We start from the raw sequence: 16,058 nt of genomic DNA on the forward strand, positions 1-16,058 counted from the left end.
TTTGCCATCTAAAATGGTTACGCTCTATCCTATTATGCTTTATCCCACAAATTACATGTGTATAAGGAAAAATGGGAGCTACATGTGTTACAATGGTAATGCATGTGTATTGTAGAAAACGCTGATAAGCAAAAACAAACAAACAACTCCAAACCCATAATCTAGTTCTAGATTTTGGTTTCCTCACTTAGAAAATGAGGATCATGACAGTACCTAAGTCAGTGTTGTGAAGATTAAAGTAGTAATAGATGTAAAGCGGTAAGTCATTGTCTGACGCAGAGCCAAAGCTCATTCAAACTAGAGCTATTGGAGGTGATATCAGCGAGGTGCAAGAATAAAGAATAGGAAACCCTCAACCCTCCTTTCCCCATGGACACTTGGATTTAATAGCAATATATGGACCAACTGCCTCTGTGAAAAATCTGGAACCCAGTTAAGAGGTGCTTATACTCCAGGCTAACGCAAAACCAAACCCATCACAGCCTGGCAGGAAAACTCGTGGTTCTCTCTCTCCAGAGCCCCTCTCCCTGGCTCCGTGTGGTGCGACTGTGGGAAACACCCAATCCCCGTCTTCTCCCTGCGGAGGAATGTACATCCAACATTCCGACTTTTAGGTAGGCTGCCCAGCTGGGTGGGTATCAATCTGGCCTGAATCTAACTAAGTACTGCCAAGAACCAGGAGCCAGGTTGGGAGCTTGGTCTCGGTGAACAAAAGCAAGCCACGTGCACGAGAATCTGCAGTACCACAGACAGGCACTAGCTGGGTCTCCAGGACCATGGCACACGGTAACAGCAGCGGCGCCACGGTACAAATCGCAAAACCTATTCCATTAGGATAGTCCACACACGCCCAGGCAGGACTCATCCCCAGCGTAGGTTTGAGAGGTCTCCAGAATCTCCAGCAGGGCTGAATAGAGAATGTCATCCCTGTATGAAACGGGATTGCAAAGTCTGGGAGACGTGGCTGATTTTTCAAATGCTGTAATCTCAATAAAAGATAACAAAACATACAAACAAGCAAAGATGACCCATTTAAATCTCCTGAAACCAGCCCTAAAGCAAGAGACATATGAGTTGCCAGACCAAAAATTCAAAATAGCCATCATAAGGATGGTTAATGAATTAAAAAGAGTACAGACAACTAAACACAATTAGGAAAACAATACATGACCAAAATAAGAATATCAATAAAGAGACAGAAACTATAAAGAAGAACCAAACAGAAATTCTGAAATGAAAACAACAATAACTGAACTAAAAAATTCACTAGAAGGACTCAATATCAAATCTGACTAGGAAGAAGATTCAGTGAACTCAGATATAGTACTTCCAAGTACCTGAGGCAGAGGAACAAGCAAAATGACTGAAGAAAAATGAAGACAACTAAGGAATTTGTGAGACACCATCAAGCCGAACAACATATGTACTACAGAAGGGTGAGGAGGAGGAGGAGGAGGAGGAGGAGGAGGAGGAGGCAGAGGAAGAAGAGAGAGCCTAATTGAAAAAATAATGGCCAAAAGCTTCCCAATATCTGAGAATAGTAGTGGATATACAAATTCGTGAAACTCAAAAACTCCTAGGATACATCTATAATCCATAAATCTCACTGCTGAGTATACGTGCAAAAGAATTCAAAGCAGGCCCTGGTTGGTGCGGCTCAGTGGACTAAGCACTGGTCTGTGAACCGAAAGGTCACCAGTTCGATTCCCAGTCAGGGCACATGCCTAGGTTGTGAGCCAGGTCCCCAGTTGGGGCTGTGCAAAAGGCAACCGATTGCTGTTTCTCTCATACATCAATGTTTCCCTCCCTCCCTCTCTTTCTCCCTCCCTTCCTTTCTCTCTAAAAGTAAATAAAATCTAAAAAAAAAAAAAAAAAAAATTCAAAGCAGGATCCCCAAAAGATAGCTGCACACCCATGTTCATTATAGCATTAGCCAAGAGGTAGAAGCAACCCAAACTCCATCAACAGATGAATGGATATAGAAAAGGTGGTATATACATACAATGGAATATTATGCGACCTTAAAAAAGGAAATCCTGTTACATCCTACCACATGAATGAACCTTGAGAACATCATAAGTGAAATATGCCAGTCACAAAAGGACAACTACTGTATGATTAAACTCATATGAGGCATATAAGACTGGGTGGTTCAGTTGGTTGGGCCTGTTTTTGCAAACCGAAGGGTCGTTAGTTCGATTCCCAGTCAGGGCACATGCCTGGACTGTGGGTTGAGCCCCCAGTCAGGGTGCCTATGAAGAGCAGTTGATCAATGTCTCTCTCTCACATTGCGGTCCCTCCCTTCCCCTTCTCTAAAAATAAGATAACATAATCAGAACAGGCGGGTGCTGCCGGCCAGGGCGCTCAAGGAATCACCGCCGGAGCAGGGGGGTCCGCAACCCCGGCCCCACCCTGCATCTCAGGGCCCCGAACCCCCGGCTCCCCTGTATGGTCCTCGCTCGTCCCCCAGCACCTGCGCACCCCGCGCCCGGGTCCCACGTCCGGGCCGAGCGGAGGCCAGAGCGCAGCTAGCCCGTCTTCCCAGACAGGAGCGAACGCATCCCCCGAGCGGAGTGCCGAGACGCTGGTCACTCCCGCGCGTCCCGTCCCGCCCCGACGCCCCCCACCGCGGCTCACCGGGGCTCACGGGTACCGGGGGACAGGGCCGCCCAGGGCCACGGGGCGCAGCGTGCAGAGTGTCCGCCCGCCCCGCGCCTTCGGGCTCCCGCACCCCGCCAACCGCGCCCCTCGGCGCCCGCCGCCCGGACCCCGCAGCCGGGAGCCGCTCCTCCCGCGGGCACCGTCGTGGCCCCGCCGCCGCACCGCAGTCCGCCCGCGGCCCCGACTCGGCGCCGTCCCCGGCCCGGGGCTCGCACCCGCCCGCTGCGGCCTGGTCACCCTGGGGGCCCGCGCGCGCCCGCTGCCACAGCCGGAGACGCGGGAGGCCCGGGACGCCCAGGAAGACCAGGTCGGAGGGGACGCCGGGACGCTCGGCCACCTCCCGCCGGCCACACTCACCTCCGCCATGCTGCTGCCTTCAGGGAGGGCGGACAAGCGAGCGAGCGGCGCCAAGCAGGCCCCGGATGGCGCCCCAGCCAATGGCCGCCGCCTTCTCCGCCGCGGGCCTGACCGCGCCCTGCTTTGCCCCGCGCCGCGCCCGCTACGCCACGAGCCGAGCCACGGCCCGCCTCGCGCCACGCCCGGGCCTTCGGGCGCCCGCCGCCCGGACCCCGCAGCCGGGAGCCGCTCCTCCCGCGGCACCGTCGTGCCCCGACGCCGCACCGCAGTCCGCCCACGGCGCCGACTCAGCGCCGTCCCCGGCCCGGAGCTCGCCGCCCGCACGCTGCGGCCTGGTCCCGCCGGGGGCCCGCGCGCGCACGCTGCCGAAGCCGGAGACGCGGAAGGCCCGGGACGCCCAGGAAGACCAGGCCGGAGGGGACGCCGGGCCGCACGGCCACCACCCGCCGACCACGCTCACCTCCGCCATCCTGCTGCCTTCAGGTCGGCCGAACGAACGAGCGAGCGGCGCCGAGCAGGTCCCGGATGGCGCCCCAGCCAATGGCCGCCGCCTTCTCCGCCGTGGGCCTGACCGCGCCCTGCTCCGCCCCGCTCGGCGCCAAGCCCCGTGCCTTAGGGCTCCCGCACTCGGCCCTCCGCGCCCCTCGGCGCCCGTCGCCCGGACCCCGCAGACGGGAGCAGCTCCTCCCGCGGGCACCGTCGTGGCCCCGCCGCCGCACCGCAGTCCGCCCGCGGCCCCGACTCGGCGCCGTCCCCGGCCCGGGGCTCGCCACCCGCCCGCTGCGGCCTGGTCCCGCCGGGGGCCCGCGCGCGCCCGCTGCCACAGCCGGAGACGCGGGAGGCCCGGGACGCCCAGGAAGACCAGGTCGGAGGGGACGCCGGGCCGCTCGGCCACCTCCCGCCGGCCACACTCACCTCCGCCATGCTGCTGCCTGCAGGGCGGGCGGACAAGCGAGCGAGCGGCGCCGAGCAAGCCCCGGATGGCGCCCCAGCCAATGGCCGCCGCCTTCTCCGCCGCGGGCCTGACCGCGCCCTGCTTCGCCCCGCGCCGCGCCAGCTACGCCACGAGCCGAGCCCCGGCCCGCCCCGCGCCCCGCCCCGGGCCTTCGGGCGCCCGCCGCCCGGACCCCGCAGGCGGGAGCCGCTCCTCCCGCGGGCACCGTCGTGGCCCCGCCGCCGCTCCGCAGTCCGCCGGCGTCCCCGACTCGGCGCCGTCCCCGGTCCGGCGCTCGCCGCCCGCCCGCTGCGGCCTGGTCCCGCCGGGGGCCCGCGCACGCCCGCTGCCGCAGCCGGAGACGCGGGAGGCCCGGGACGCCCAGGAAAACCAGGCCGGAGGGGACGCCGGGCCGCACGGCCACCTCCCGCCGACCACGCTCACCTCCGCCATCCTGCTGCCTTCAGGTCGGCCGGACGAGCGAGCGAGCGGCGCCGAGCAGGCCCCGGATGGCGCCCCAGACAATGCCCGCCGCCTTCTCCGCCGTGGGCCTGACCGCGCCCTGCTCCGCCCCGCGCCGCGCCCGCTCCGCCACGCGCCGAGCCCCGCCGCGCCCGGCGCCACGCCACGGGCCTTGGGGCTTCCGCGCCCCTCGGCGCCCGCCGCCCGGACCCCGCAGCCGGGAGCCGCTCCTCCCGCGGGCACCGTCGTGGCCCCGACGCCGCCCCGCAGTCCTCCCGCGGCCCCGACTCGGCGCCGTCCCCGGCCCGGGGCTCGCCGCCCGCCCGCTGCGGCCTGGTCCCGCCGGGGGCCCGCGCGCGCCCGCTGCCGCAGCCGGAGACGCGGGAGGACCGGGACGCCCGGGCCGGAGGGGACGCCGGGCCGCTCGGCCACCTCCCGCCGGCCACACTCACCTCCGCCATGCTGCTGCCTTCAGGGAGGGCGGACAAGCGAGCGAGCGGCGCCGAGCAGGCCCCGGATGGCGCCCCAGCCAATGGCCGCCGCCTTCTCCGCCGCGGGCCTGACCGCGCCCTGCTCCGCCCCGCGCCGCGCCCGCTCCGCCACGCGCCGAGCCCCGCCCCGCGCCCCGCCCCGGGCCTTCGGGCTCCGGCACCCCGCCCTCCGCGCCCCTAGACGCTCCCCGCCCGGACCCCGCAGCCGTGAGCCGCTCCTCCCGCGGGCACCTCTTGTATTATGGGATGAACATGTCTTCCTCATAAACTCACTAATCATATAAGCTATGCTTATCTAATGGGTAGAAGGAAATTAGGAGGGCTACTCCAACAAAAATGCTTCCACATTGAAAGATAGGTCAGAAAAATGAGGTCCTTAACAAAAATCTGGCATAAAATAAATGTCGTATATATAGTTACCAAAAAGTGACAATTATTTGGTTTTCCTAACACATCCCATTCAGTGCATTTTCCAGCATCTGGCCCTCCTTTCTCACATTGTGCCCCTGGGCTGAATCAAGACCCAGAGGTCTTCATTCTATGCCCAGCTGACCCTTAGGTTACTGCCTAAATCCCATTTTCTGTTCTGTTAACTTGTGTACCAACCTATTGAATCTCATGATCTTGAGGCCAGCTTCTCCATGCTTCCATGAGTGAAAACTTATAAAATAGGTAAAGCAATAACTGTAGATGTCTTTTCACTAAAGAGAGAAATAACAAGAATCTCTTCTTTCCCCATTCCAAACAGTCTACATCTATACTGGGAATGTAAAACTATCCCATTGAACTTGAGAATTACTTGAATTATCCAATAGTGGTAAATTTTTCTAATTTTAAGAAGCAAATGAATCTGATAAATCAAATTTTATACTTTTAACTTTTTTTCTTGAAACTGCTAAGTATGCGTCATGATCTAGTGAGCAATGGTATCTCATTTGGCATAAAATCTTTGGTATTGTAAGTTCATGGTTACTATTGATCAAATTCATAGTGTTGCACAATGAGCATAATGACTTCTATGTCTTTTATCAGAATATATTTGATAAATAAATGAAGTGATGTACATAGAAGTGATATTAGGGATGGGAATTTAGATTATGTAAGAAAATATATAGGACTCGTTCTCTGGTGAAGATTCTGAGGAATGAGCATACATTGCAGAGGAGCCTCATAAATCACAAACTTGAATAGTCACTAACTTTAAGTTCACCCTGGCTCTGACTGTAATACTATTTTATGCTCCTCTCTCCCAGGCAATTAAAATTCCAGCAATTACATGGCATTCCCGTTGGCTATTTTTGCTATCTGTGTAAAAGCAGGCAATCATCTTAGAGACACAGGATTTGGAAGGGAAGTGAGCGCAGTACAAACTCCTCTTAATTAAATATAATGCATTTATTTTGTTAAGCTTCATAAGGAGAAAAAATGTATATTTATGTCATGGAACTATCAAGATTCTAGGATGAATTCCAAAATATTTGTGGATATTGGTATGAATATTAAAAAAATATTTTGTTCTTGATGCATTTATGCAAAGTGCCTGTGAAATACTATGGGGTCTTTGACATGTTATTTAACTTCTCCGTGACTCAGCTTTTTCATCTGAGACATGGGATCATGATATCATAGGGTTTTTTGAGTATTAATTGAGGCTCTCCCCCCTTTTCTCAATCTCTTTCTCTCCCCCCCCACACACACTGTTTAGAATAGTCCCAAACACATAAAACTATATAAACTATTGCTGTTATTTTTTAATACTATTTATTTATTTATTTATTTTAAAGTATATTTTATTGATTTTATTGTTACAATAGTTCCAATTTTTTCCCCTTTGCTCCCCTCCGCCCAGAACCACCCCTCCTCCAGCAATCCCCCCCCCTCAAGTTCATGCCCATGGGTCATACATACAAAGCTCTCCTGCTTCACCCTTTCATATATTCTTCTTTTTTTAAAATAATTAATTAATTATTTTAACAATAAAAAATAACAATCCCTCCCTCTCAGACTTAAGACCCTTTATAACCTTATAAAGGACAATGAGCAAAGGTCTTGAGCTCCTCTAGATGCTTCAGGCTGGGCATGGTTGTTGTCCTACGTACCCTTGGGTCCAGAAATCCCTAATAAGAGTGGGGGTGTGGAGGGGAGGGTTGCCTTCCCACACGGGGAAGGACTGTGCAGACTCCAGGTCAGTTGGCTGTCCCTGGACAGCAGCGTGCTTGGTTTAACAGGCTGGCATCCTTGTTGTATTCTGGGGCAACAGATTTGGCAACGGGGTTAAAAGACATCATTCAGTCCATAACCACTAGAAGAAAAAAGGCAGGTATTAATTTTTCAATGTCCCACATTAGGGAAAAGAAGGGCTTCTTTGGAGGAAGGTGTGCCAGGCACGTCTCACCTGTCCAAAACCCTTTTGCCCATTATACTTAGTTTGGGCTGAGGGAAATATTTTAGGTGCCCCCGCCCCGCCCCACCCCCGACCTCTGGGCTCCTTCTGTCCAAGCCATTAGGATAGAAAAGAGAAACCAGGTTTAAAGTGAACCCCACAGACCAATTTTTTCAATACTATTTAAATTAAATTACTTATTCTGTGACAATATTAACTTAGTATTTCCAGTATTTCCTGTTTGTGAAATGCTTTTATAGTTTACAGACTTAATCCTGTCTTGTAATACTATAATCAAGAGAGGTAGAATTATATCAATTTAATATATAAAAAAATAAAATAAGAAATTATAAGATTTTTAAAAGTCAGATTTGAGATTAAAACTTGTGTTTTCAACTTCCAACCAGAATTATTTTTATTATATAGCTATAATTAAAACTATATAGAGTTTAGAAAAAATGTTTTGGTTTTTTCACCTTCTACACAGAAATTATTCTCAGAATAGTAAATATATAATAATTTTCAAAAGAGAAAAATTTAATTTGATTTCAATTTGGTATGAAAATATTTCACTCCCAGTAATCTTTATTTTTGATATATTAAAAGGAAACACAGGTTTATGTGTTCTCTGAGATGCTGAAGCAGTAAGCATTTATTTTCAGCTTATCTTAGGATTCCTTGGCAAGTGGTTGCTAATGACAAATGTTTACCATTTCCCATGCTTAGAGGAAGGATTCCTTTGAGGGGCAGAATTTAAGTTGTCTCTGTAGAGAAACTGACCTTTGCAAAATGCTCTAAAGTTGATTATAAGAAGCTAGACCTGTTGACAAAATAAATAAACAAGCTTTAAATAGTAACAAGAAATTCACCAGAAAGCACGGGCAAATCAGAGCAAACTGTATATTGAATGCCAAAGAAATCTCATATTGCTGAAGAAATCAATGGGTGAGGTAAATATGAATGAAATATGACATACATTATGAGACAGAGACCCATTCATATATGGCTCTTTTCCTTCATAGTCCAATGGTTCCTTGATCCTGTTGAGCAGAAATCTATTTAGTTTGTAAAAAATGCTAATTTCTAGGCTTCTCTCATGCTTTAATTTTGACCTAGTGTGGTCTCTGAGACCACACTTTTAACATATACCATTTCAGACTCTAAGGATACTAAGTTTAAGAATAGCTGCTCTAGCCCTGACTGGAGTGGCTCAGTGGGTTGAGTGTCGGCCTGTGAACTGAAAGGTCACTGGTTTGATTCCCAGTCAGGGCACATGGCTAGGTTGTGGGCCAGGTCTCCAGCTGGGGGCCTGTGAGAGGCAACCAGTTGGTTCTCTCACATATTGATGTTTCTATCCCTTTCTTTGTCCCTCCCTTCTACTCTATCTAAAAATGAATAAATAAAATCTTTTAAAAAATTAAAAAGCCTTCATTAAAAATAAAAAAAGAATAGCTGCTCTAGCTTTGGCTTAAATTTTCTCCTAATAATTTTTGTATTTTAGGGGTAGGTTCTCAGTTGGAAAAACAGAGACATAAGGCATTGCGGTTCTTGGGGCTGTGGTTGGGGGAGGAACGCACACTGGGAACATAGAAGATAGTTTCGCTAAATGGGGAAGTAGAATTAGGCAGTGTTGGCTTGGAGGGAGTTTGGACACCGAGGGGGAAAAAAAATGATTAAACAATGCCTGGGTCAGTACTAACCACATTTATTCCTCTCAAGCATTAGAATCAAGCTCTGGCTATCCTAAGCCAAAAAAGCAATTTTACTGGAACCTTACAAAATTCATGATAGCCTGGAGAATTTGATTTGAAAAATTGGGAAAAACCAAGTCTGCTCTGGAAGGTTAGTTAATGTATGACAATGTTTATGTAGCAATAAGAGGCTGGTCCAGTCTGCCACTTCAGAGAATACCGACTCTAACTAGTGAATGACATCATCAAAATTCAGTCTCAGGAGCCACAATGTCAACTGGCCATTTCCATGTTATATGTTATCTCCTGTCTATGCAGATATGGAATGAGAAACACCCTCCCCTTTGATATTTATGGAGCTGGGCATTACCTTTCATAAACAATACATAGAAAGGGAATTTTAACAACAGGGAGATAAGATGCTAATAGGAAGTAGGAACTTGGGTGCTAACAACAACAGCAACAAAAACAATGTCAGACATCTGCTATGGGCTCCATCAAGGATGGTCATTGGGTTGACCTATATTCCTTTCAGCTGAGTTTAATAATGATTGATGGTAGAGGATATTTTCCCTGCCTCTTTTTAATTTACCCCTCCTCCCATTTGCATTAGTACTTATTGTACATATTTCTGACATACTCTTCTTATCAGAACTTTCTCCTTTCTTGTGCTCAGAGCTTGCCAAATACAGCCATTCAGTATTTTCAATTTATAACCTACTTAGGATTCTGTAACTTTCTGAAAATATTTGAACAGATTGAATGGAACCTCACGCACTTCTTTTATTGAATGCTATAAGCTTTTGGTAGAAGTACATTATATGAGCAAATAGTTTCCAAAAATAAATTGTCAAAATGATCAATTTTACTTCCTCAGTTATTGCAATAGCTATAGTTTTTAGCAATAGTGCAACACACTTTAAGAATAACACAACATTACACTCTATGAAAGTGTTGGTAAACGTAAGATAAGTATTCATATAAGATGTGGAACTTAACTTTAATCTTAAAGAACAAAGGAGATCTCTATTATTGAAAGAGGGTAAATCAGAATTGGGGAAGCTATGCTAATTTCTCTACTTAAATACAGAGTTGCTCTGGTTAGTATCTTTTTAATCAGGCTTTTTGGCCTTTTTTACTTTTCTTAGCCTTTTTATTGTCTTGTTCAGTAAGCTGGTTCACCCAGTAGGAATTGGAACTTCCTCTATCTTAGATTTTTTTTCCTTTCAGCTTTACCTACTTTTTTGTAGAACTTTGGAATGTTTGGTAGTCATTTGATCTACTGATGTCAGATGTGGAATACTCTGCAGGCAAGACCTTTAGTGGTAATATGTCAGGGGAACAGAGGTCTACCTAGAATCATTTTAATGATTATTAGCAGATACTACAAGCCCCTTTATCCAGAATGCATAATGTTTTTCCAGAACCTATCTCTGAAGTAGGAGCAACAGTGGAATTGATATGCCATCTTCTTCCTTCTTCCTTTTCCATTGAGAAAAAAGATCAGTCTTGGCATGGAAATCAGATGTTAAGCCCCTACTAAAATCCTCCAATGGCCTCCTATTTTCCTTTCAATAGAATGAAAATTCCATACCTTGATCCACGGGGTCCTGAATGATTGGTTTCTGTCTTCTTTTCTACATCAACTTGTACCATTTTCCCCCTTCCTCACTACACTGCAACCTCACTGAACCCTCTGATTATCCAGATACCAATGTCCTTCCAAACTCAGGATTCTTATTTCTGTTGATCCCACTACCTGGAATACTCTTTCCCACGCTCTTGAAATGCTGCACCTTTATCAGGGTTTAATTCACATCGCACAACATCAGAAAATCTGCCCTGATGACTCAATCTATAGTTGTTTCTTTTTTTTACAATTTACTGCCATATCATTCTGTTTATGTGATAGCACTTATAGCCTTGAAATTATCTTCTTTATGTATTGGTTTTTTTGTTTCTTTCCACTGAAATTTATGCTCTAAAAGGGCAGGAATCAAGTTTATCTTGATTACCATTAAATCTTTGTACCTTGAAGATCACCTGACATATAAAATATGTCGATGAATATAAATGCTTTGAATGACTAATGCTGACTCTGTAATAGATGAGACATGCTGGTGGCAATTACAGAGGGCTCACTTGTGTCACTTGTAATGGCAATGAGGAAAAATTAATTTTATGTATCTTATAAGGGTGTATTTGAGCTATAGTTAGGCCCTAGCACCAAATGCATTACAACAGCACTTGACGGTGACAGTCATCATGAGAACAACTACATTACTGAAATCCTAGAAACCAAACCTATCTCTGCCTTGTCTTTATTTATCCCACCACTGCAAAGGCCAATAGTCACTAAGAAGGAAAAGTCCTTACACTAGTATAGATTTAAGTGGGGGGGTGGGGTGAGGGGATAATGCATTATGGGAAGATAAAGCAGCGTTATCCTGAGCCTGTAGACATAAACAGAACAAGGGACAAAGTTAAAACTCTCTGAACAAAGTGGATATTTATTAAGGGAGCTGTAGAAAAAATATTATTTGGGAGTAAGTTTAGATTATTGTTAAGATATTGTTAGACTAAAGAGTAGACCATAAATTCAGAAGTAGAAGTAGAGAATTAATGCTATAAAGTCCTTGTGCAGAAAGGTGGCAGTGGCCCAAAGATAGCAATAATTAGGAAGAGTAACCTGTCAGTTCTATATAAAATAAATTCCAAATGGGAGGAAGAGAAGCTTGAAGGATACTTAAGATGTACAAATAACATTCCCATGCCTGTCAAGAATCTAATTGCCTTTAGTTTGATACATCTAAATTTTAATATTTGTTTGAGCTCCTTTGCCAACATAAATGATGGGATTTTATTACTTAGAGGGGAAAAAAAGCACTAGGTATTCACAACTGTACAGAGACTAGAGTAGGGGATGTGTTAGCTTAAACTGATTTCTTTTTCTTCTCTTCTTTTTCTTCCACACATTCCATCTTCCATCCTCACTGTCTCTCTTTTTAACAAGCATTTACTGTACAGAGTTTTTTTCTGACCAAAAACCGAGTTTTACTTCTGGTTTTGTGGGGCAGCTAAGAGAAGAGTTACATAATAGATAACACAACAAATCTTTAAAATTTGTTCCCTCTAACCCCTGACCCTTTTCCTCTTTCTTTGAAACCCTTCAGATTCTCTTCCCTCTTCCTGTCACCTCAGTCTTCCTTCTGATCTCTTTTTCAGTGTCTCTGTCCCTTTCTTGTTTGAAGAAATTTATGAATTTGTATCTTTAACCATCAACCCTACCGTAAAACAGATAATAGACATGTTCTTGAAAAGACCCGAGGTAAGAGGAGGGTATAAATAACTAGTGTTAATTTAACACATCTAGTTGATAATTATGTGGGGGGAGCTACATTTTTAAATATGTAGAGTGTAACACCTATTTAAATATGTTATAAAAACACAAATATAATAAAGTGTAAATGCAAAGTATTTTCCAAGGGTATTTCTTTCTTTCTTTTATTTTCTTTTTCTTTCTTTCTTGTTTTATTTTATTTTTTTCCCACCCTGAACACACCCAATCTTATCTGTACAGAATTTTTAACGTGTATTCAACAAGATGCTGGATATTATGGGGATACACAAAAAGAGATCTACCGAGCCCCGAGCCCCAGCCCGGCCGCCGCCGCCAGCGCCGCTCAGAGCGCGCGCAGCCATGGCCGGAGCCCGGACCCTGCTCCCGCTCCTGCTCGGGCAGCTCCTGGCCGTGGCGCTGGTGACCGAGGCGCAGAAAATGGGGCCTCGAGGCCCCCCTGGCCCCCCAGGGCCCCCTGGGAAGCCGGGCAAGGACGGCATCGATGGAGAAGCTGGTCCTCCGGGTCTGCCTGGGCCCCCGGGACTGAAAGGGGCTTCGGGGAAGCCAGGGAAGCCAGGAGAGGCCGGGCTGCCAGGGCTGCCCGGCGTGGACGGCCTGACCGGGAGAGAAGGACCGCCTGGACTCAAGGGCACTCCCGGAGAACGGGGAAGTCTGGGCCCCCCGGGGCCACCTGGGCTTGGGGGCAAAGGACTCCCCGGACCCCCCGGAGAAGCAGGGGTCAGTGGGCTCCCAGGCGGACTCGGCCTCCGGGGTCCCCCGGGACCCTCTGGACTCCCGGGCCTGCCTGGCCCTCCCGGACCTCCTGGACCCCCTGGTCACCCAGGAGTCCTTCCCGAAGGCGCGGCTGACCTTCAGTGCCCGGCCATCTGTCCGCCAGGGCCCCCCGGCCCCCCAGGAATGCCGGGCTTCAAGGGACCCACTGGCTACAAAGGGGAGCAAGGAGAGGTCGGCAAGGACGGCGAGAAGGGTGACCCCGGCACGCCTGGGCCCCCCGGTCTCCCCGGCACCGTGGGGCTGCAGGGCCCGCGGGGGCTGCGAGGACTGCCAGGGCCGCTTGGGCCTCCCGGGGATCGGGGTCCCTCCCATTGGCTTCCGAGGACCCCTCGGGATCCCAGGAGCCCCCGGGAAAGCGGGTGACAGAGGCGAGGGGGGGCCCAGACGGGTTCCGGGGCCCCAAGGGCGACCTGGGCAAACCGGGTCCCAAAGGAGCCCCCGGAGTGGCCGGGCCACTTGGAGAGCCGGGCATGCCGGGCAAGGACGGCCGGGATGGCTTTGCTAGGACTGGATGGTGAGAAGGGAGAGGCGGGTCGCACTGGCGCCCCAGGAGAGAAGGGTCCCAACGGGCTGCCGGGCCTGCCTGGACGAGCAGGGTCCAAGGGTGAGAAAGGAGAGCTGGGCAAAGCTGGAGAGCTGGGTGAGGCCGGCCCCTTGGGAGAGCCCGGGGTCCCAGGGGACATGGGCGTGCCGGGCGAGCGCGGCGAGGCGGGCCACAGAGGCTCAGCGGGGGCGCTCGGTCCGCAAGGCCCTCCTGGGGCCCCTGGTATCCGAGGCTTCCAGGGCCCGAAGGGCAGCATCGGGGACACTGGCCTGCCAGGCCCCCAGGGCCTCCGAGGCGGCGGGGGCGACCGGGGCCCGGAAGGAGCCACGGGTCCCAAGGGAGACCAGGGCATCGCCGGTTCCGATGGTCTTCCCGGGGACAAAGGCGAGCCGGGACCCCGCGGCCCCGTTGGACCCAAAGGAGAGCCTGGCAGTCGAGGGGAACTGGGCCCGAGAGGCATCCAGGGTCCCAACGGCACCAGCGGCGTGGAGGGTGTGCCAGGCCCCCGCCCCCCCCCACCCCCCCGGGCCTGTGGGCTTACAGGGCGTGCAGGGCGTGCCTGGCATCACCGGAAAACCCGGGGTCCCGGGAAAAGAAGCCAGTGAGCAGCACATCAGGGAGCTGTGTGGGGGCATGATCAGTGAACAAATCGCGCAGTTGGCTGCTCACCTGCGGAAGCCGTTAGCGCCGGGAGCCATCGGGCGGCCTGGCCCTGCTGGCCCCCCCGGGCGCCCCGGGCCCCCTGGTTCCATCGGTCACCCTGGCGCTCGGGGGCCCCCTGGCTTCCGCGGCCCCACCGGTGAGCTGGGAGAGCCCGGACCCAGAGGAAACCCGGGGGACAGAGGAGACAAGGGCGCGGTCGGTGTGGGTCTGGACGGGCCTGACGGAGACCAGGGCCTGCAAGGACCGCAAGGCGTGCCTGGCGTTGGCAAAGATGGCCAAGACGGGGCCCACGGCGAGCCCGGGCCGCCCGGAGACGCGGGCCTTCCCGGAGCTGTTGGCGCGCAGGGGACCCCCGGCATCTGTGACACCGCGGCCTGCCAAGGAGCAGTGATGGGCGGGGGCGGGGAGAAGTCGGGTCCCAGAAGCTCCTAAGACACAACCCAGGCAGCAAGTGACGCTGGCTGAAGTGCTGGGCTCTGCAGCGCCCGTTGCTAAGGCCACGCCACGTCCACAGCCTTGCTGGCCTGCCCCCTCCCCCTGCGTCCTCAGTGGCAGCACCTGGTCACCTGTCCCCGCGCGTCCTCCACCAGCTGCTGAGAAGGTGGTCTCCTCGTGGGTTCCCAGCGGCCCATCTGGCAGTGACCGCGAACCTCGGAAATGGGCGCCGCGCGGTAACACCGGGCCGGCCAGGGGCCACACACAACTGGTACACGTCCCCGAGAGAAAACTGCAACCTGTTTACATGGCGTTTGTGTAAAAAGCAGTGATAACCCCAACAAAATGATCGATGAAGCCCTCAGATTCGTGACTGCCCACAGGGCCCAGCGCCCCCCGCACCAAGGTCTAGTCTGGCCCCCGGTTTCTGTACAAACTTGAAACTGTCTGAGCAACAGTATTTATTGACGGTGACTTTGCATTGCACTAAACCTGTTGGTGTTCTCTGTTGTAATAAATAAAGCCACTCGTTTGAAAAAAAAAAAAGAAGAGAGATCTACAGTATGTTCAGGAATCTCGAAGGGGAAGTGATCAGTATGGGCAGGAAAAGTTGGAGAAGGATCCACTAATGTGTGACTGACCACATATCTGCTCTGACTCAGGTGCCTTTCACTTTGAGGGCAGTGGTATCTGTCTCCTCCCCCTTTGAATTTAATACCCTCAGGTCATTTTCCAGGCTGCAGAAAAGAGAAAGTCATGAAGTCACATTAACTTTTGTCCCATCTCACTCTCACTTAAATTTATTTCTCATACACAAGCCAGAGGTGTCTTTTTGTCTTCAAGATATGTTTTAATTTGCAACTACATCCTGTGGTCAGTAACACATAAGTGTATTCTTTAAAAACAAAGCCAAAAACTTTACAGGTAAAGCTGAAGTCCCATTTGATCATTAACTTCAGGAGTTTTATATGTAGCAGATTATGGGCACATTCACACTCATAAAACATTCATCATAGTGGTTTGCCTAGCATGTATGTCTTATATAAAGGAAATCTAACACTGCACCTTATTTTTCAGCTTGATTTTTTTCACTCAATGTTTTGTTTTAGAAGATCTCTTGATATTGAGATGTATAAGTATGGTTCATTCATATTACTGGCTTTTTAATATTCCATGTGAATATACTGCATTTTATTAATCTAATCTATTTATGAATGCTAATGGCCTTCAAATTTTACTATTATTAAAATATTTTAGTAAGCAATTACTCATCAAAATATGCTTTATTGAGTATTTCCCAAG

At 50.6% G+C, this 16,058-nt stretch overlaps 1 protein-coding gene across 1 annotated transcript; it reads left to right on the forward strand.

The window, feature by feature from the left end:
* The first annotated feature begins 12,667 nt into the window (after positions 1-12,667).
* Positions 12,668-15,277, forward strand: LOC150001414 (uncharacterized). The gene is given in 5 exon segments (XM_090287157.1): positions 12,668-13,417; positions 13,419-13,487; positions 13,489-13,611; positions 13,613-14,161; positions 14,163-15,277. Coding segments are annotated over 5 exon segments (2,070 nt in total). The 5' UTR covers positions 12,668-12,679; the 3' UTR covers positions 14,754-15,277.
* The last annotated feature ends 781 nt before the right edge of the window (positions 15,278-16,058 follow it).

Source organism: Furipterus horrens, unplaced genomic scaffold, assembly GCF_987537825.1.
Source record: "Furipterus horrens unplaced genomic scaffold, mFurHor1.1.pri manual_scaffold_9, whole genome shotgun sequence".
NCBI lineage: Eukaryota > Metazoa > Chordata > Mammalia > Chiroptera > Furipteridae > Furipterus > Furipterus horrens.